The following is a 21,151-nucleotide window of genomic DNA, read 5'->3' on the forward strand; positions in this document are numbered from 1 at the left end:
GCATACTTATCATGCCTGGCTAAAATGAGTTTTTGACAAATGGCCCAAAGTCAGTTCTGTGGAGAAGGACAGCTTTCTTCAGACAGTGCTGGTGGACACCCACATGCAAAACAACAACTTCGACTCATATCTCACGCCATGTACAAAAAGTAACCTGAAACACTTCACAGAAACCAGGCATGGTGTTGCATATCTGTAATCCCAATACTTGGAGTGCTGAGAAAGGAGGATCACAAGTTCAAGGCTAGCCTCAGCAACTTAATGGCTGGAATGTAGTTCAGAGGTAAAATGCCCGAGTTAAATCCCTAGCACAAAAACAAAATAAAAAATCTTCACAGATCTCAGTGTAAAATCTGAATCAACAGGGTCTTAGAAAATATCTTCAGTTGGGCAATAACTTCACAAATAGAATACCCAAAGAATCACACACACACACACACACACACACACACACACACACACACAAAGAGAGAGATAAATTAGGCTTTTTATAAAAACTGCTAAGCCGGGCGTGGTGGCGCACGCTTGTAATCCCCGCGCTTGGGAGGTGGAGATAGGAGGATCGCGCAGGTTCGAAGCCAACCGTGCTGGCGTAAGAGACCCTGTTTCAAAAATATAAAATAGGACTGGGAGTGTAGCCCGGAGGAAGAAGGGCTTCCAGGAACCCCAGTACCACCAAAAAAAAAAAAAAAAAAAAAAAAACCTGCTAAACTTTTTTTTTTTTATGTGTGTGGTACTGAGGATGGAACCCAGGGGCATTCTACCTCTGAGCTACACACTCCCAGCCCTATTTTTTGTTCTTTATTTTGAAAGAGTCTCACGGAGTTGCAGAGGGCGTAAGTAGCTGAGGCTATCCTTGAACAGCGATCCTCCTGTCTCAGCCTCCCAAATGCTAGGATTACAAGAGTGCGCCACCATGCCTGCCTTAAAACTGCTAAATTTTTAAACTCCCTAGGTCCATGCGTTAACTAGGACTACTGGTCCAGGTCCCAGTAGTACTGTGCTACTGGGAGGTGGCACAATCTTTAAGACGTGTGGCCTCGTGGGAGGGTTAGGGTCACTGGGGATATTTTAGTTGCTTTTTCATTGCAGTGACCAAAATACATGTGGGGCTCATAATTCAAGACGTGGGAGGCTCAGAGGTCAGTCTGTCACCAGCTGGGATTGTGGTTTTGATATGGGAAGTTCCTTGGAGAGCTCATGTACTGACAACACACAATGTTGAGAGTCATGAGGGTCTGGTCTCATCAATGAGTAAATCCATGAATAGAGTCATGGTTTCTCTTTGTGTGTGTGTGGTACTGGGGACTGAACTCAAGGGCCATTTAGCTACACCCCCAGCCCTATCTTATGTTTTATCTAGAAACAGGGTCTTGATAAGTTGAGAAGGGACTCACTAAGTTGCTGAGGCTGGCTTCAATCACGTGATCTTCCTGTCTGCCTCCCAAGTGCTTGGATTACAGGTGTGCACTACCACACTTGGCTTGGATTAGTGGCTTTACTGGGTGATAACTTAGGCAGATAGGCTGTAGCTGGAGGAGGTAGGTGAATGGCAGATTCTCTATGTCCCTAGCCCTTTCCACTTGCTGTTTCCCACAGCCCTGTCCTGAGCTCCACAGATGTGACCCATCCCAACATGGACTAAAGCCTGCAGAACTGTGAGCAACTAAACCTTCCTTCCCCTGTGCTGTGGTTGTCAGTCTTTTTCAGTCCCAGTAGTGAGAATGCTGGCTGAAACAGCCAGTTTATGGTGGTAGAAGAGCTTGGTGTTAGGACCTTAGTGCATGGGGAAGAAAGGCCTGCTCAGCTCAAGGCAGTGGGAAACAGCAAGAGAGAGAAACTCTCACGAACCCATCCTCCCAGCTGCGTTCTGCTCCAAACCTCATGGCACTGTGTAACACATGAGCTTCTCTGGGATACTTAAACTCTAGACCCTCACAGGGGGCATGCCCTCCAAGAAGACAATGCGACCCCAGCCCCTTCCTCACCCTGGAAATGAGGTAAATGGTCCTGGTCCACCACATGCTTCTGCTATCAAACGCTGTTCTACCCCACACCAGGGGCATAAAGGAAATGAGCCATTACAATATAAACTAGAACCTTCAAACCAGGTATGGTGGTGCACGCTTGTAATCCTAGCATTTGGGAGGCTGAAACAGGAGGATGGCAGTTTGTGGATAGCCTCGGCTCCTACTTAGTGAGACCCTGTTTCAAAATAAAGAATGAAAAATAGGGCTGGGGGTGTGGCTTAGAGGTAGAATGCCTCTGGTTTCCATTCCCAGTACCGCAATAAATAAATAAATAAATAAATAAATAAATAAATGAATAAACAAACTTAGAACCTTCAGAACATGAGCCAAAGCAAACCTTCACTGTTTATTTTGAAACAGGATCTAAGTTGCAGAGGGCCTTGCTAAGCACGTACCACCTTTTTTATAAGATGGTCACCTTGGGTATTTGTTTTTGGTTTGGGGTTTTTTTTTTATTTTTTGGTGGTACTGAGGATAGAACCCTTCTACCTCCAGGCTACACTCCAGACCCATTTTATATTTTTTATTTGGAAACAAGGTCTCTTAAGCCAGCGAGGCTAGTTTCGAACCTGCGCGATCCTCCTGTCTCCGCCTCCCAAGCGCGGGCATTACAAGTGTGCCCACCACGCCCGGCCTACCTCGGGCATTGTTAGTGTTGGAGAGCAGGCTGACACAGGCAGGCACTGTGGCTGCCCTTGGTGCTGCTCTCTTCAGACTTCATCCCGCTCTCTTTGCTTCCCTTTGTCTTCATCCAAAAGCCCCCGCCCCCTCCTCGGGCATTCTGAGGATGCCCAGCATGCCCTACCTGGGTGGTAAGCAGTGACAACCAACCAGCTCTGATGGAATGAGGTATAAACACCATGGAGGCGGCAGACCAGGCCCTGGGTCTCTCCCCCACAAGTTGAGCAGCAGGCCCAGGACAGCCCTCCCAGAACAGGTCTTGGCTCAGCACGAAGGCTGCGATACAGAGGACCCCAGTCTCTATCCACAGCTGGGAATCGAGGTGTTACCCTACTACAGGGGCTGACAGGTGCCTATGCCACTAGGTCCCAGCACAGGGAGACCATCCACCTCCAGCAGGCATGACACTTGTGTGCTCTTTCAGAAACTACCTTTCTGTGTCAAACTGTCCTCACCTACCTAGGTTTACTCTGGATGGACTTTCCACGTGCAGCCGTGGGTGTCTATAAAGGCCATGGGAAGTGACCTGCTCACCTGCTGCCATGCCTATATCCAATTCTGCCCCTTCTGCAGTCTCAGCTTCGAAAGGGTCCTCAAGACCCCCCAGGAGACTTCCTACTAAGTCAACATGGCACCTGCACCAGGCTGAGGGGCCCCCAAGAATGGCAGACTGCTTATCTGGCTCCAGACCCTCATTTCTAGGCAAATAAATTGGTCCTACAAACTATTGGAATAATCACTTTTCTTCTCATTCAAGGAATCAAATATGAGTAGAACCAGCAGCAACCATGGCCCTCGCACAAGATCCAGCCCCTGGAGAGCTGCTCGAGGCTTCTCTTGGAGCCACTTAGAAGCCAGCCCTGGGGAGGGTGAGGGGCAACTTGCATCACTGGGCACATACCCTTAACATCTGCAGGGGTGGTACACCTCCACTTTATACCTGGCACAAGGCAGCTGCAGGACTCCATACTGGGCCAACAGGCCATTGGCAGCAAGAGGAAAGAGCTACCACTAGATGCCAGGCTCTGCTTTAGATGCCAAGACCCTTCAGAAGGAGAGAGACACCCAGTGGCTAAATGCTCGCCTCCAAGACTCACGTTGTCCCGAATGTTGATGTCTGAGCCCTTGGACAGCAGCAGCTTCACCAGCTCCACATGCTTGTACTCAGTGGCCCAGATCATGGGTGTCCAGCCACCATCATCCTGAGTTCAAGAAAAGGGAACACAAACTTACTACAGGTGCCAGCGATCAGGACCACACATCTCCCCAGGCCTGGAAGGGCCCCAGGCAGCATACGCCCTCAGAGCACCATTCTAGGCACCTTTAAGTGTAGGAGGAACCAAAACAGGCCTTGTGTCCCACCTAGAGGCACAGTCTCAGCTGCTGGATGACTTCCTCCATTCAAGCCAGCACTCCTACCTGGTAACATGAGAAGGGACAAAATACCTGGCAGCCCTGACCAGACCCCGGGAACCCTTATCCACAGGAAGATTTGCAGGAACCATGGTGCAACAGTTTCCTCGTCCTCCAAGCATGAATTGACCCCAGCTGGACAGCAGGCCTAGAAGTGAACATTGCTGCCTCCTGGAGGCCAGGGGCAGAAAGAACGTAGAGTCGACCATGGATTTCATGAGTTTCCTTTCTACCTGTGTGCCTGAGTCCTCTGGGCCTTGGGCAGATTAATTTAAATCAGAAAAAAAAAAAAAAGCGCTTTTCAGCAACTAAGTATGGTGTTGCCAGCTCCTGGTTGAGGAGGAAGACTCAGACTCATCTCAACACCTCCCAACTCCTGCACACATACCCTCCACAACTGCAGTCAGTTGCTAGCCCAGGCTGCCTCAGGGACAGGCCCAGCACAACCGGGCTAAATGCTGGCAGGGAGCCAGCTCTGAGCAACAGGTAGGCAGGCAGTGCTGAGGCTCAAGGCAGGACAGAGCCTCATCCCAGAGCCGAGTTGGGGCCCACATGGTGTGTGCTAAGTGGCCTTGAAGCCAGCTCTTCTTAGGGAAAGTTAACAGACATCTATGAATACCTACCATGCGCCAGGCACTGATTAGGCGCCACAGGTCACTGTGTAGGTAAACAGTACCCTGTGGTTCTGACAGTGGGAGACATTAATGGACAGCAATCAAACACACAGGGAGACAACAGCCAGTGCCAGGTGGCAAACCAGCCTGAGAGAGCAGCCAAGTACCCTGGAGGTGAAGGGGGGTCCTGGGCGTGCATGGCGGAGACCCCTCACTCGGGTGACATCTGAACACAGGCCTGGTGCTGACGGATGTCCTGGGCAGAAACCAGGGGAGGAGCTAAGGGCCAGGCACAGTGCAGAGGTGCCCTGCCAGGACCAGGAGAAGGGACAGGGCCTTGCAAAGACCTGAGCTGGCCGTATGGGGAGGGGATGCTGGAGAGAAGGGAGATCACAGCTATAGAAGGAAGGAAGATAAGTAGCTTTGTCCGCAGGTAGGCTAGTATGTCATGAACAGGACATGGCTTTACCTGGCAGTTGACGTCCATCTGTCCATTTGAAAGCAGGTACTGAACCACATCATAGTGACCCTTCTTGGCAGCCAAGTGCAAACATGTGGAGCCCTCTGCATCCTGCAACAAAAATGCCTTTCAGTCCAAAGAAACCACACTGCTCTCCATGCAGTGCCACAGAGAACTCCTGCTTCTGCCACATAGAGGGGGCTGTCAATATCCCACATGACTAACAAGGACACCGGGCTGGAGGAGTGGAGTCCAGTCCCAGGCTGAGAAGCAGTGAGCCAAGCCCTCTTGCCCCAGCAAGGTGGAACCTTCTGGCAGCACAGACGGCAGGTGTTGACGATGAAGGCAAACCCATTCCTACTCACGCTGGATGCAAGGGGCTGAGGGACGCTCACAAGCTTCTCACCGCAGTCACTGTGCGATGCAGAGTCCCACTAGAAGTGGTTCTGACATGGCCCAAGGGCCTGCCTGCTCCAGGCCACATTTGCTCTTACGGGGCTCTTTGAGAGTTCATGGTCATGTGCAGTGCATCAAAACAAGAGTGGATGGATCCGCAATAAACATCCACATGGCAGGGAGTTTAAAAGAGTAAAGAATGGAAAAGAAGCTGGATGTGGTGGCACATGCTGTAACCCCAGTACTTGGGAGGCTGAGGCAGGAGGTCACAGGTTCAAGGATAGCCTCAGCAAGTAGTGAGACTTTCAGCAACTTAACAAGACCGTGTTTCAAAATAAAAAATAAAACAGAACTAGGGGTATAGCTCAGAGGTAAAATAACCTTGGGTTCAACCCCCAGTACCACCCCCCCAAAAAAAGGGGGTGGAAAAGAGTGGGCAATGAGCAACCCTGCCTGCCCTGTGGTCACCAGCTGGCTTAGCAATCTGCTCGTCTGCTTTCTCTGGCCACTGGGCACATCTCATTAGCTTTGTTTCCTCAAGGACACTACATAGTTCACAATGCTCAAGCCATCCCAAAACAGAAAAGGGAGCAGGTCAGACACAGAAGCCTCAGAAGAGGCTAGGGGGCTGAAGGCCAGCCGAGTGTGCCCACCCAACCAGGGCTGCTCCCACTTGCACTGACCCCAAGGGACACGAGACACCCCACCATCACTCACTCCTACAGTCTCCCCACACTGCTCCCTGCTCCCATCTTTGTCCTGACTTCATCTCTTTACTACTTTTTATCTCGCAGTTGAGAACCTGGATTTCGGTACACATCAGTAAACATACTTCTACTCAAATGAATATTAATCAGGATGCCCACTTTTCTCAGTAACAGCCCAGATCCCCAATTCCCACAAGACTAGTGTTTAGAGTCAGCACTAGAGGACTGCTCAAGTTGTCACGGACAGCAGCAGCACAGACGCTGGAGAAACTGGGAGCCAGCTGCACTGCTGTGAGCAGTGGACACGCCAGGAGAGGGCCTCAGGCCCCTGGGGCCCCGAGAGGCGAGGAGCAGGTCTCCTGGGCTAGAAGCAGGAAGCACAGAGACTGAAGGCCTTTCAGCCAAGGCAGCCGCGCAGGGATGCTGCGAGTGCGCCCAAGACCAAGGCACTCGGCAGGGCAAGGCTGCGTTCACTGTTCAGAACAGTAAGGAGTGGAATCCAGGCACAGGCAGAAGTCATGCCGAGCCCAGCCGCAGGAACCCTGCACTGCACTGTGCCTCCTGCCTTTCTGCCTCCCTAAGTTTAGAACCTGTTCTTCCATGTCTCTCTGGACACCTTTCTAATACCGAGATGCCTCAGTGGAGGCCTTATACGCTTTAAGATGGTCTTTATCATGGCATAGTTCTGCAACTCCCATTTAGTTCAGAAGTTCTGAGAGCCATCTCTGTAGGTAACATGTAACACTCATTCTCTGCTTTTAACTGCTGTAAAACTATTTCTGGTTTCTGCATTTCCAGTTGACGGACATTCATTCGTTTCTGATTTTTACTATTTAAAGATGCACTGGACTGGGCATGATGGCACGTGCCTATAATCTCAGTATTTGCAAGGCTGACAGAAGGCTGACAGGTTCAAGGACAGCCTCAGCAGTTTAGTGAGACTCTTAGCAACCTAGCAACCAAGTGAGACTCTTTCAAAACCAAAAGGGGGGGGGGGCACAACTAGGAAATAGAATGCCTCTGGGCTCAGTCCCCAATACCACCAAAAAAAAAAAAAAAAAAAAAAAAAAAAAGCCGGGCATGGTGGCACATGCTTATAATCCCAGCATTTGGGAGACTGAGACTGGAGGATCATGGTTCACGGACAGCCTCAGCTACTTAGTGAGGCCCTCCACAACTTAGTGAGACCCTGTTTCGAAACAAAGAATAAAAAACAGGGCTGGGGGTGTAGCTTGGAGGTCAAGTGCCACTGGGTTCCATCCCCAGACCTGCAAAATTAAAAGGACATGTGGTGGGAGGGTCCGGCCTGCGGGAATTGCTGGGTATCAGCTTACCTAGAAGTTGTGAACTGCTGTCCAGGAAGGCCTCTAACCCAACCCTCCAACCCACCTGGCCTTCAATGTACTAAAAGCTTCACACCTGGCCAGACATGATCAGCAAACAATGATAAAATGGTACCTCAGTCAGGTTTGTGAAAGGCTGAGTACTGTCATATGTTTAGTGTGCATTTATTCATTTCTTTTTTTCAGTGGGGGGTATTGAACCCAGGGTGTTCTATTACTGAGCGACATTTCCAGCCATCTATACATATGTATATATATCTGGTACTGGGGGTGGAATCCAGGGGCATTTTACCTCCAAGCTACACCCCCAGCCCTATTTTTTATCCTTTATTTTGAAAAAGGGTCTAAGTCGCAGAGAGTCTAAGTTCTGTCATGAGGCTGTCGTGAACTGCGATCCTCCTGTCTCAGCCTTCCGATTGCTGGGATTACAAGCGTGTGCCACCATGTTCAGCCAAATGCTGGAATTATAAGCATGTGCCACCACGCCTGGCTCCAACCCTATATTTTTTAAAAAAAATGTACCAGTGGTATTATTGTTGCTGAGGCTATCAAACCTGTGATCCTCCAGTCTCAGCCTCCCAAGTACTGGGATTGCTGGTATGTGCCACCAACCCTGGCTTATTTTTGTTTTAATATATACATATACATACATACATACATGTGTGTGTGTGTATATACATATATGTGTGTGTGTGTGTATATATATATATATATATATATATATATTATTTATTTATTTATTTATGGAACTGGGTAATGGAACCCAGGGGCATTCTACCTCCAAGCTACACCCCAGACCTACTTCTTCTTTCCTTTGAAGCAGGGTCTCAGAGTTACAGAGGGCCTCACCAAGTAGCTGAGGCCGTCCGCGAAGCTCGGTCCTCCGTCTCAGCCTCCCGGGTGCTGGGTGGCGAGCGCCCACGCCCGGCTCCTTTAATACACTCTTACTGGTGCACTGCGATCGTACGTCATGAGGTTCGGAGTGATAGGAATATTTACACACACAGCACTTAGCACGTGCCCCTCCAATCCTATCCTGCTCCCTCCTTCTCTTTGTACATATTACAGAGATTGGTACTAGTAGCTTCAAATATGCTGTGTTCAAATGATCAATATCAACTCCAACCCTATTTTCTGTTTTGAAACAGGTTCTAAGTTCTACCATGTTGGTCTCAAACCTATGATCCTCCTGTTTCAGCCTCCCAAGTACTGAGATTATGAGAACGTGCCAGGATTATCTCCTCTTCTGTGGGCTCTTTCTGTCTGCACATTTTCCTCTGGGTTACTTTCTTTCCTCTCCTCTCTGTGCAGGAGTTCCTCATACCAGGATCGCAAGTGAAATCTTCCCGATTATTTCCTAAGAACCTCGTGACTTCACCTTCTACACTTGATTGCCACACTTACAGCTGGCAGGTGCGTGTCACACCTCACACTCTCCCCTCCAGGGGTCTCAGTGTAGATGAAACGTGACACAGGGAGACAAACGGTACTGTTCTTGGCCGCCACACAGCCCCCAGCCTGCACTGTGACGGCTGACATGCAGCCACCAGGCAGCGTGGGCTTCCTCTCTGTCTCCTGTTTTCATCCCTCCTCCCGCTCTTTAGCTGACAAACCACTTCTCGGCGTTCCATACTGACTCCCTCCACTCGCTCCTCCCGTAAGGTACTCTCCTCATCAGTCTACTTAGATAATACGGCACCTTCTCCCACAGCACCTTCACAGGAAAGCAGGTCATTTACACACGCCTTCCTGTCACTGTTGCCATGCATGTCACTTTCTGAATTTGTATAAGCTCCATCTTACGTTATCACTGCTTTTAATAAACAGCCTCTTGGGGTTTAAGACACCGAAAAGAGAACAGCTTCACACCTGTGGGTGTGCGTGCATTCGTGCTTCCCATTCCTTCCCCAGGGTCCTTTTCCTCCTGGCTTCAGTATTCCTTTTAGTATAAACATGCTGATGAATCTTACTTGCTCTCCTTATCTGCATAGGTTTTATCTGTGTGTGCATGAACATGTGCAACCACATATGCACGCATGCACAGTGTATTCTACCTCCCAGATATACTTCCAGCCCCGTTATATTTTTTACTCTCATTAATTACTGAAGGTCTTGTTAAATTGCCAAGGCCAGCCTCAAACCTGCAGTTCTCCTGTCTCAGCCTCCCAAGTACTGCGATTACCAGCATGTTCCAGTGCACCCCGCTTCATCTCACTTTTAAAGGGTCCTTCTGCTGGGTACAGCACTCTGGGCTGGCATTTCCTTTTTTGGTTTCTTTGCTTCAGCATAAGAAGACTGTCTTTCTGCCATCTGGGCCTTGTTGTTGAGAGGAGAAACGAGCAGTATTTCACACTGGTGTCTGCTATGTGTGACATGCAGTTTTTCTCTGGCACTTTTAGGATTTTCTTTATTTTAGCTCCAACAGTTCAGGCATGATGTGCTCAGGTGTTCTCTGCATTTACCTTGCTCCGGATTTGCTATTTCTTAGATCCATAGATTACCGATTACCACTTTTCTCCAAATTTGGGAAACTTATGACCATCAATTCTTCAACATTTTTTCTGCTGGGTTCTCTTTTTCTGAGGCTCCAACCACACGCTGGACAGCAGATGATGTCCTGCGATGCTTTGTGTATTGAATACTGTCAACAGCTGAGTCTTCCTTTCCACCTTCCCTTTCTCCTGCTGTGGCCATCTGCCGTGAAGCTCACCTGTGAGTTCCTCACCTCAGCCACCTGTCACAGGAGCCTCCCAGATCCCTTCAATCGCTCACCCCATAGGTTCCAGCTGCTCCAGGAGTGCCGTGAGAACCCTCCACCATGTCCTTATCTGCTTGAGCTCCAGCTCCTCCTGAGAGTGGGAAGCTGGGCCTGGCATGGGACAGGGTCAATGTGGTGGGCATGCCCTCACCACAGCGGAAAGGAGCGCTAAACTACCTAGACTTATAGAAAACTGATGGCTTCTGCATCTCCAAAAACACTGAAAACCAAACAAGGACTAAACACAAACTTGAAAAAGTAGTTTTAACACATGTGAACAACTATATCATAAAAGTAAGAGCACATTAAAATAGTTTAAAAAAAACACTTTTGCATATCAAATTGTTAACTCTGGCCAGGTGTGGTGGTGCGCGCTTGTAATCACAGCATTCAGGAGACTGAGACCAGAGGATCGTGGTTCGTGAACAGCCTCAGCTACTTAGTGAGGCCCTCTGTAACTCAGTGAGACCCGGTTTCAAAATAAAGAATAGAAAATAGGGCAGGGGGTGTAGCTTGGAGGTCAAATGCCCCTTGGGTTCCATCCCCAGACCCGAAAAAAAAAGAATGTTAACTCTGAAAAAATCTCTGATAGACAGCATTGGTAACGCTGTGCTCAGACACTCCTAGAACAATTTAGAAAGCATTAAAATGCTTTTAAAATGTGTCTGGGGTGTGTGTGTGTGTGTGTGTGTGTGTGTGTGTGTAGTACTAGGAATTGAACCAGGGGCACCCTACCTCTGAATGTGTGTGTGTGTAGTACTAGGAATTGAACCAGGGGCACCCTACCTCTGAATGTGTGTGTGTGTGTGTGTGTGTGTGTGTGTGTGTGTGTGTGTGTGTGTGGCGTGTGTGTAGTACTAGGAATTGAACCAGGGGCACCCTACCTCTGAGTGTGTGTGTGTGTGTGTGTGTGTGTGTGGCGTGTGTGTAGTACTAGGAATTGAACCAGGGGCACCCTACCACCTCTGAATGTGCACCACCACACTTGCTAAAATGTTTATTTTTACACAGCAATTCCACACCCAGAAATCTGTCTAAAAGAAATCAAACACAGGCAACATTTAGCTATAAAAAAATTTACTGAAGCATCACTTACAAATAAGATACATCTTAGTACACAAATCTGACTAAAAACTGATATAATATTGTTAAGTACCAATGCAGCCATTTGAAGTGATACTATAAAATAACAACTAGTGACAAACAATGAAAATCTGACTTGAAAAAAGGAATTGAGAAGTTAGTATAGAGAGTATGGTCACTTTTTTGTGGGGAAAAAAATGAGTATTAGCCAGGCGTGGTGGCGCACGCTTGTAATCCCCGCGCTTGGGAAATTGAGACAGGAGGATCCCAGAGGTTCGACGCCAGCCTCAGCTACTTAGTGAGGCTGTCAGCAACTTAGTGAGTCCCTGTTTCCAAATAAAATATAAATGGGTCGCCGGGCGTGGTGGCGCACGCTTGTGATCCCCGCGCTTGGGAGGCTGGGACAGGAGGATTGCACGGGTTCGAAGCCAGCCTCAGCTACTTAGTGAGGCTCTCGGCAACTGAGTGAGACCCTGTTTCCAAATAAAATATAAAATAGGTCTGGGAGTATAGCTCGGAGGTAGAAAGCCCTTGGGTTCCATTTCCAGTACCAAAAAAAAAAAAAAAAAAAAGAGTATTAATGTAAAAGACTAAGACTACTTTCAATTTTAGTTTTTGTAGTGCTGGGGACTGAACCCAGGGCCTCATGCACATTAGGCACCCATTCTACCATGGAGCTACGTACACCCCAAAACCTGCTTTCAAATTGGTTACTGTGGTGATATTTAACATAACATCTGCCATTTTAGCCACGTGTAAGTAGACAATTCAGTGGCACCATTACTTTTACAATGGTGTAATACAAACATCAAAACTTTCATTCCGCCCAGCAACACCTTTATGACCATTAAGCAACATGCTCCCTGCTTGCAGCCTCTGGGAGTGCTCGCCTGCGCTCCACCTCTGGAGCCGCCTCTCCGGCTGATCCGGCGGCAGGACCCCGAGGCCCTGGTCCTTTTGCCTCTGGCTCTTTCACTTTATGTCGCCAAGGCTCACCATGCCACAGTGTGGGTGCTGTGGTCCTTTATGGCTACGTAGCTTTGCACTGTGTGGATGGACCCCACGTTGCTCACTCATCTACTGATGAACACCGGGTTCTATCTGTCTCTAGCCGTCGTGAGTAGTGCTGAAATGAACACTGCTGTTCAAAGATCCTTGGGCTTTTTTTTCTCCCTTTGGGTATATACCTAGGGGTGGAACTGCTGAATCCCATGGTAATTCTCTGTTAGTGAATGGAGGACCACCGCGTCTTATGTTCCTACCAGCCACGCGCACGGAGTGCCAGTCTTTCCGCATCCTCAGCAGCGCTCGCTGTCCAGTTTTCAGATGACGGCGTCCTGGTGGTCCAAAGTGGCATCTGGCTGTGGTCTGATTTGCATTTCCTGATGACTAAGAGTGCCGAGCACCTTTTCCTCTGTGAGCTGGCCACTGGTCTATTTTCTTGGTAGGAATGGCTATTCAAGCCCGTGGCTCATGTTTGAATTGGACTGTTTGGTGTTCAGCTGTTGAGATGTAAGACTGCTTTACATACTCTAGAAAGAAACTCCTCATCAGATATAGCATTGGGAAATATTTTCTTCACCTTGTGGGCTGTCTTTTTACTCCCTTCATATTGTCTTTGGTTATAAGTTTTTTTTTTTAATTTTTTTTATTGGTGCACTGTATTCATACATCATAGTGGGATACAAACTTTTGTAGACATACATGCACACATCGCCCAGTCAGCCCCCACCCGATCCCCACCCCATTCTCTCCCCATCCCTCCCTCCCATGCTTGGCTTAGTGGTTGACATCTAGAATTACAGCAATTTATCCAAAATTAAAAATAATAATCTCACATAACAGTTTCATTTGTCTGATACCAAGCTTTTGATGAATTAAAGATAACATTTCAATATTTCTTTTTACTTTCTTTCTTACCAGAGAATATTTTTTTTCTTTTTTTTAGGTGAAACTATCATATATTTATATATTTATTTTTCAGAAAAAAAATCTATCCTAATATGGAATATGGACTCTAGATACCCAAAACGATCTTGAAAAAGAACAAAGCTAGAAGATATATATTTTCTGCTTTCAAACCATATAAAGCTACAATAATTGAAACAGTGTAGTACTATTCTAAAGGCAGATATATAAACCATTGGAGCTAACTAAAAGCCTAGAGCTAAATTCTTCCCTATATTGTCAAGTTTTTTTTTTTTTTTTTTTTGGTGGTACTGGGGTTCCTGGAAGCCCTTCTTCCTCCGGGCTACACTCCCAGACCTATTTTATATTTTTGAAACAGGGTCTATAACGCCAGCACGGCTGGCTTCAAACCTGCGCGATCCTCCTGTCTCCGCCTCCCAAGCGCAGGGATTACAAGCGTGCGCCACCACGCCCGGCTTGTCAAGTTATTTTTGACAAGGTTTCCACAAACATTTGGTGGTGGAAATAATAATCTTTTAACTAAATATTGTTGAAACATAATAATTACATGGAAAAGAATAAAGTTGGACCCTTACCTAATCCCATATACAAATATTAACTCAAAATAGATAAAAGACCTAAATATAAATCTTAAGACTATAAACTTTTAGAAGAAAATCTGGGTCATAAAACCTCACAACATTGAAATTGGCAGTGATTTCTTGGATATGATTTCAATGTCACAGGCAACAGAAGAGTATACAAACTCTCTAAAAAATAAAAAAAATATTATATATCCCAGGACAATGTAAACAGAGTTAACAGTTACTAATAGCATGGGATAAAATATTTCCAAATGCTATATCTGAAGGTATATTAATATTCCAACTAGAAATCCTAAAAATTAACAACAATAAAGGCAAACAATACAATTTAGAAATAGATAAAAGACTAACATAAGTAATGAATCTCCACAGATAACCAATCTTAGTTGTCTGTTGGATGGAAACTCTTGTTTCTCTGGTTCTGGTGTGTGTTACCTATTTCTTCTTTGTAGTTACTCTCTGAGTATTTTCTCTAGCGCTGGTTTTAAAGACATAAATTCCTTCAGTTTGTGTTTGTCATGGAAGCTTCTTATTTTTCCATCTAATTTGATAGAAAGTTTTGCTGGGTAGGAAATTTTTGGCTGGAAGTTGTTTTCTTTCAGAGTTTGGAATATGTTACTCCAAGCCCTTCTGGCTCTCATGACTTGGTTTGGGAAGTCTGGAGTGATTCTAATTGGTTTGCCTCTGAATGTCACTTGGCCCTTTGTTTTTGTTGCCTTTAAGATTCTCTGCTTGGCTTCCACAGTGGTCATTTTGACAATTATGTGGCGTGGGGACCCTCTTCTCCGATCCTGTCTAAAGGGAGTTCTATAAGTTTCCTGGACCTGTGTATCAACCTCTTGCTCTATGTTTGGAAAATTTTCTGCTATTACTTCCTTGAAGAGAATGTTGATCCCTTTGGTTTCACTTTCTTTTCCCTCCTCTATTCCAATTATTCTTAGGTTAGCTCTCTTAAAATGGACCCATATTTCTTCAATGTCAGATTCCTGCTGTCGGATATTTTTTTCTAGATCAGAAACTATGCGTTCATTTTTGGAATGATCATCTTCTAAGAGCGAGATTCTATTCTCCATGTGGTCTAATCGGTTGTTTGTGCTTTGAATTGAGGCCTTTACTTCATTAATTGCATCCTTTATCTCTTTTTGGCTCTCTCTGAGTTCTTTTCGAAGCACCTCTATTATTTCTACAGTTATTTTCCTGATTTGATCTTCTAGAAATCTCTGATTTTCTGTTTTATCGGGTTCTGATGTTGTGGGGTTGTGGGCATTCATTGCTCCATTGTTATTCCTCTTTCCCATGATTTTGGAAGTTTGTGCCTTCTCTGGCTTTTTCCCTTGGGTCACTATGACTTCACTTAAGGTGTTCTGGATCTCGAGTCAGTAGTATCTCAGACCCCACTACTCCTTTACTGGGTTGTATCACAGAGTCTCCGACCCAGAGAGTCGATAGAGGCTGCTTTAGACTGTGGGGGGTGCCAGGTTGCACGTTCTCCTACGGTGTGATATCTCTGCCACCGCCACTCCCCCAACTGGGTCAAGTCCCAGGGAGTACAGTACTGGGATTTCTCCTCTGTGGCCCGCAATTTGACTCACTGTTCTTGAGTACTCAGATGTAGCTGTACTGGACTCGGTGAATTTGCTGCTGCTGCCGCCAGTGGCAATATGGCGCCGCTGCTACGCCCTCGGCCGTGAGGATGGCGTATTTCTTCTTGGTTTTGATTTCCACTCTGAATCCCTGCAGCGTGTGCTGAGCCCAGCCACTGGGAGCTTTAGATTTTACCTGCGGCGAGAAATCCCGCCTGGCTGTTCCGCAGCGGCTCACCTCGGCTTGCTGTGGACGTCTGGTGAATTCGCCGCTGCCGCCGGCAGTATGGCGCTGCTGCCGCGTCCTCGGGCGTGAGGCCGGTGTATCTCCTCTGTGACTCTGAAATCTGTTCTCAGTCCGCTTTCTCTCTGGAGCCTGGTGATTTTTTTGTTTCTCTGGTGATGGTGTTTTCTGGCTATGAAAGGCGCTGATTTTGTGGTAATGGAGATTGGTTGTTAGCGGGGCTCTTAAGCCCCGCTTTTCTCGGTCGCCATCTTCCCGGAAGTCCTCTGGTTATAAGTTTTTAAGTTAAATAAAGTTTATCTTTTTTTCCTTTATTCTCTGTACTTTTGATGTCATATTCAAGAAATATTTGCCAAATCCAATGTCTTAAAACTTATTCCTCATGTTTTCTTCCAAAATGTGAATAGTTTTAGCTCCTAGAGCTAGCTGTTCGCTCCACTTCACACTCGCTGCTGCATGTGGTGTTGGGAGGCAGCTGCACTCTTCAGGTGTGGATCCTGGGTTCTCCCAGCACTGCCTCTTTTATCCATTAGTGTTCTTTGTTTGTACCCTGATAAAGGTCACTTGACCACACAGAGTGAGGCTTTATTTTGGGGCTCTCTCTTCCATTTCAAGTGCTTGTATTTCTGTCTTTATGCCAGTACCACACTGTTTTCATTACTGTAGCTTTGTTAAGTTTTGAAATCAGAATGTGTAAATTCTCCAATTTTTCCCCAAAAAATTATTTGGCTGCTTGAAGTTCCCTGAGATTCTACATAAACTTTAGGATGGATTTTTCTATATTTTCAGAAAAGACTGCTGGGATTTTTTTTTTTGTTGTTGTTGTTTTGTTTTGTTTTTGGTGGTACTGGGGTTCCTGGAAACCCTTCTACCTCCGCGTTACACTCCCAGACATATATATATATATATATATATATATATATATATATATATATATATTTTTTTTTTTTTTTTTTTTTTTAATTTGGAAACAGGGTCTCCTAAGCCAGAGTGGCTGGCTTCGAACCTGATCGATCCTCCTGTCTCTGCCTCCCAAGTGCAGGGATTACAAGCGTGCGCCACCACGCCCAGCATGCTGGGATTTTGACAAGGACTACATGCAATCTGCAGATCACTTCAGGTAATATTTTCATTTTAACTATTTTATGTCTTCTAATCTATAAACATGGGGTGTCTTCATGTATTTGTGTCTTTAATTACTTTCGGCAATGGTTTGTAGTTTTCAATGTACATTTTTTTTGTCTGCTTAGTTAAACATATTCCTAAGTATTTTATTCATTTTGATGATACTATAAATGTAATTATTTTCTTAATCTCATTTCTAGATAACAAACAGTAAGTATACAGAAACATAACTGATTTTTGTGTGTTGATTTTGTATCTTACTACTTTGCTAAATTAGTCTATCAGCTCTAACAATATTTCTGTGGGATCTTTAGAGTTTTTTTACATATAAGATCACATCATCTGTGAACAGAAACTTGACATCTTCCCTTTCAATCTATTTCCCTACTATTTGTTGCCTAGTTGCTCTGGGTAGAAGGCAGAAGAGAAAGAGTACACTGAAGGAAGAAGTGGAAAGCTTCTGCAGCACAGCAAACCTGGTGCTCACTGGGGGTTTTTACTAAGAAAGCAGGTGACCATGTAAGATGAAAACTTACTTCTGGACCACTGGGCCAATGTGAGAGGGCTGCCTGAAGGTTCCTGAAGGTGTTCCAGGAGGAACTGCCACTTGTTCACCTTCTTGGAAAACCTACCCATGAAACAGGAATATGCACACGACAAGGGTACCTTTGGGTCCACCTGCGCCCCGGCCTTGATGAGGTACTTCACTGCGTCCAAATGGTTGTTTTCTGCAGCTTCCATCAGTGGGGTCCTCTGGTCTTCTGAGCAGGTGTCAATATTGGCGCCCGCCTAGGGAGACAGGACAGTTCAGGCATGTGGAAGAGAAGCTGCTTCAGCCCTACCACACACAGGACTTGGATGCTTCGACATTCGAAAAAAGATATTAAAGCTATTTTGCTGACCAACTATGTCTTCATAGCTTTCAGAAATTATATTCAAGATACAACTGTAAAGTTCTAGTGCAAGAAAAATACTTTTGCTAGATTTAATTTCTAAATTAATCTGATAGGAAATGTTCACAGCACAGTAGTGTGACAACACCTTTAGAAACGAGAAAGTTCTTTGAGCCTTTAAAGCAGGCAAGTGAACACAGAGGGGCCTCAGGGAAAAGTGTGGGGAGGGAATCTTGAGAAGAGGGCTTGAAGGGGATTCAGGGAAGAGGGTGTGGAGGGGACAATGGCATTCCAACGTGTTGGCTATGCTGCTTACTTCTCTGGCCAGTTCAACTAAAAAAAATAAACAGAACCCAAAGTAACTTCCAGTGAAATGAACTTTGAAGCTACTTCTAATTTTTCCAATGAAGTTAAGAAACTTGAGAGACTAATGAATTAGCAGGTACACAAAGGTAACGCCTGTAGAAAAACACTGGTCATGTTGCCAAGAGTGAATCAGCTGTTTGGAGTCAGGCGTGGTGGCACGTATTTGCAATCTCAGTACTTGGGAGGCTAAAAAAGAGACCACAGGTTCGAGGACAGCCTTAGCAAGTAGTGAGACTCTCATCAACCTAGAGAGACCCTGTTTCAAAATAAAAAGAGAAATACGCCTGGCGCGGTGACACATATTTGTAATCCCAGTACTTGGAAGGCTAAAACAGGAGGATCACAGGTTCACAGCCAGCCTCGGCTACTTAGTGAGGCCCTTTGGAACTTAGTGAAGCCCTGTTTCAAAATAAAGAATACAAAATAGGTCTGAGGGTGTAGCTCAGAGGGAGAATGTCCCCAGGTTCCATACCCAGTACCACAAAATCAATCAATCAATCAGCTATTGGCAGCTAAAACCTTATTCCACACAGGAAACCATTCAAATTCTCAGACTAACAAAGAGCTAATGTATATTCGTAAGATAAAACTTTATTATGAAATAAAGTGAATAGTATTTTTCTATCAGCAATTTAAAAACAGAATTAACTCAATCAAGTAAGGAATTTCTGCACAGGATGAGAAAAGGATATGTGTGGAGCGAGGTGTAGTTAGAGGGCTGTCAGCTGCACCAGGGCTCTGGAAGGGATCTGCGGCTCTTTTCAGGTGCCCCTCAGGAGTTAGAACTGCAGGCCCACAGGTGGGGCCAGAGAACAAACATCAGAGCAACGAGGCAGAAACAGGGCTGACTCCAACACAGAAGTCCCAAGGCATGGAAAGGCCAGTCCTGGCATGCTGCACGCCAGGCAGAACAAGGGCTGGCCCCCAAGCTGGGCAGCACCAGCACAGAACTGTGGACACAACAGGGCTGGTGACCCGGGCAGACGTAGGGATGGGAGAGGACCGGGGCTTTCCTGGGAATTGGGCACTGGTTTTGGGAAGGCTTGTCTGACCGCAGAGCCAGGCAGTGCAGGTTCCACGCATAGCAGAGACCCTTCTCGGATCCACAGCAATCCAGACCCTCCGGGGAGACATTGATCATCACCCAGGAAAACACAGAAACCTTTGAGAACATCCAGATGACGCAGTAAAAAACGGGAAAGAACAAAATGAAGGCCCGCCAGGTGACTAATGGAATTTCCATGAAGCAGGGTAGTACAGAGCAACGTAGCTTCCAGGAGGGATCCCACAACATGCCCAGCAGGGCGCACACCAAAATTATCCTACAACTGGGGCGATCCACAGTGCTGGCCCAAACCTCGCCTAGGACAAGGGCACAACACACCAAGAGGGTACGTTTTGTGTTTCACAGCACGGCACATTCAGTATGTACCAGGACATTAGTTCTGTTGTATGTGCACACGTGTGTGCCATACATATATACATATGGGGGAAGAGGGAGAGAGGAGACTGAACACAGAGGCACTGAACTTTTGAGCTACACCCCCAGCTAATTTATTTTTTATTTTGAAATAGGCTCAAACTCAGCTGCAGAGGGCCTTGATAAGTTGCTGAGGCCAGCCACAAACCTCTGACCCTTCTGTCTCAGCCTCCAAGGTACTGGGATTAAACCATGCACCACCATGCCCAGCTCAGTGCTGTGTGTGTGTGTGTGTGTGTGTGTGTGTGTGTGTGTGTGTGTGGTACAGGGGATGTAACTCAGGGGTATTCTACCTCCAAGCGACACCCCCAACGCTGTTTTTTATTCTTTATTTTGAAACAGGGTCTCATTAAGTTGCAAAGGGCCTCACTAAGTAGCGGAGGCTGTCTGCAAACCACCATCCTCTTGTCTCAGCCTCCCAAATGCTGGGATGACAAGCGTGCCCACCACGCTTGGCTTGCTCAGTGCAGTTTTAAGTAGCAAAAATCAGAAACAAGTGAATGTTCATCAGCTGTCTTTTTGAGTGACAGAGAGGGAACAGGAGACAGAGGAAGTCACAAGCACCGTGGAAACTGCAGACCAAGGATGCAGCCCCTCTACGGATCTACCAGGCCCTGTAAGACAATCACTCAGAACAAAGAGACACCAAGGCAGAGGCAAGATGAGGAGTAGATAGAGGTAGAAGCCGCCTTAGCGGGTATACTTCTGTCAGTGGGAAGAAGCCTACCGGCACACAGGGCAGGCAAACAGGTAACTCAGACACAAAAGTCCTTCTGTGGTGAGCCCTCAGAGCCTCTCAACTCAGGAATCAGGCCACGCTCACACACAGCGCTGAGAAGAGGCTGGGGCTGGCTCTGTGGCAGTGCTGGGATGTTCTGTGTCCGTGCTGCTCAGGGCAAAAGCCCTGACCAGGAGGCTGCTGAGCACCCAAGGCGCGACGGATAGATTGCACTGAGGAGGGCATCCTTCCTTCATTTATCTCTGGCACATCCAGTCCAAATAGTGCACGTAGCAGATCAATGGACACATCTGGGGATTGGGGGGGGGCCCACAGAGGCTCCAACAAGGTCTCTTAGGAAGAACTAAGGTGGAAAGACATCCAACATGCGCATGGGATTCTATTCAGTTAGAAGACACTCAGCTCAAAACCACGCAGAAACCAAGCATGGTGGCCCATGCTTATTATCCAGGGCTTAGGAGGCTGAGACAGGAGGATTGCAGGTTCGAGGACATTTTTAGCACATAGTGAGACTTGTATCATCCTAGTGAGACCCTGTTTCAAAGTAAAAATAAAATAGGTCAGCTGGGTGTGGTGGCGCACGCTTGTAATCCCCACGCTCGGGAGGTGGAGACAGGAGGATCGCGCAGGTTGGAATCCAGCCACGCTGGCTTAAGAGACCCGTTTCCAAAAATAAAAAAGTATAAAACAGGTCTGGGAGTGTAGCCTGGAGGTAGAAGGATT

General features: G+C 46.7%; 1 protein-coding gene across 1 annotated transcript in view; it reads right to left on the minus strand.

Annotated features, from left to right (window-relative positions):
* EHMT1 (euchromatic histone lysine methyltransferase 1) overlaps positions 1-21,151 on the minus strand; it is a gene marked incomplete at both ends in the record, with an annotated part of 188,790 nt that overhangs the window by 21,225 nt on the left and 146,414 nt on the right. Inside the window, 3 exons of the mRNA XM_080709450.1 lie at positions 3,809-3,913; positions 5,208-5,309; positions 17,617-17,739. Coding sequence (XP_080565576.1) covers positions 3,809-3,913; positions 5,208-5,309; positions 17,617-17,739 — 330 coding nt within the window. The remainder of the gene's footprint in view (positions 1-3,808; positions 3,914-5,207; positions 5,310-17,616; positions 17,740-21,151) is intronic.

This window comes from Muscardinus avellanarius (genome assembly GCF_963383645.1).
Source record: "Muscardinus avellanarius genome assembly, chromosome: 13".
Lineage (NCBI taxonomy): Eukaryota > Metazoa > Chordata > Mammalia > Rodentia > Gliridae > Muscardinus > Muscardinus avellanarius.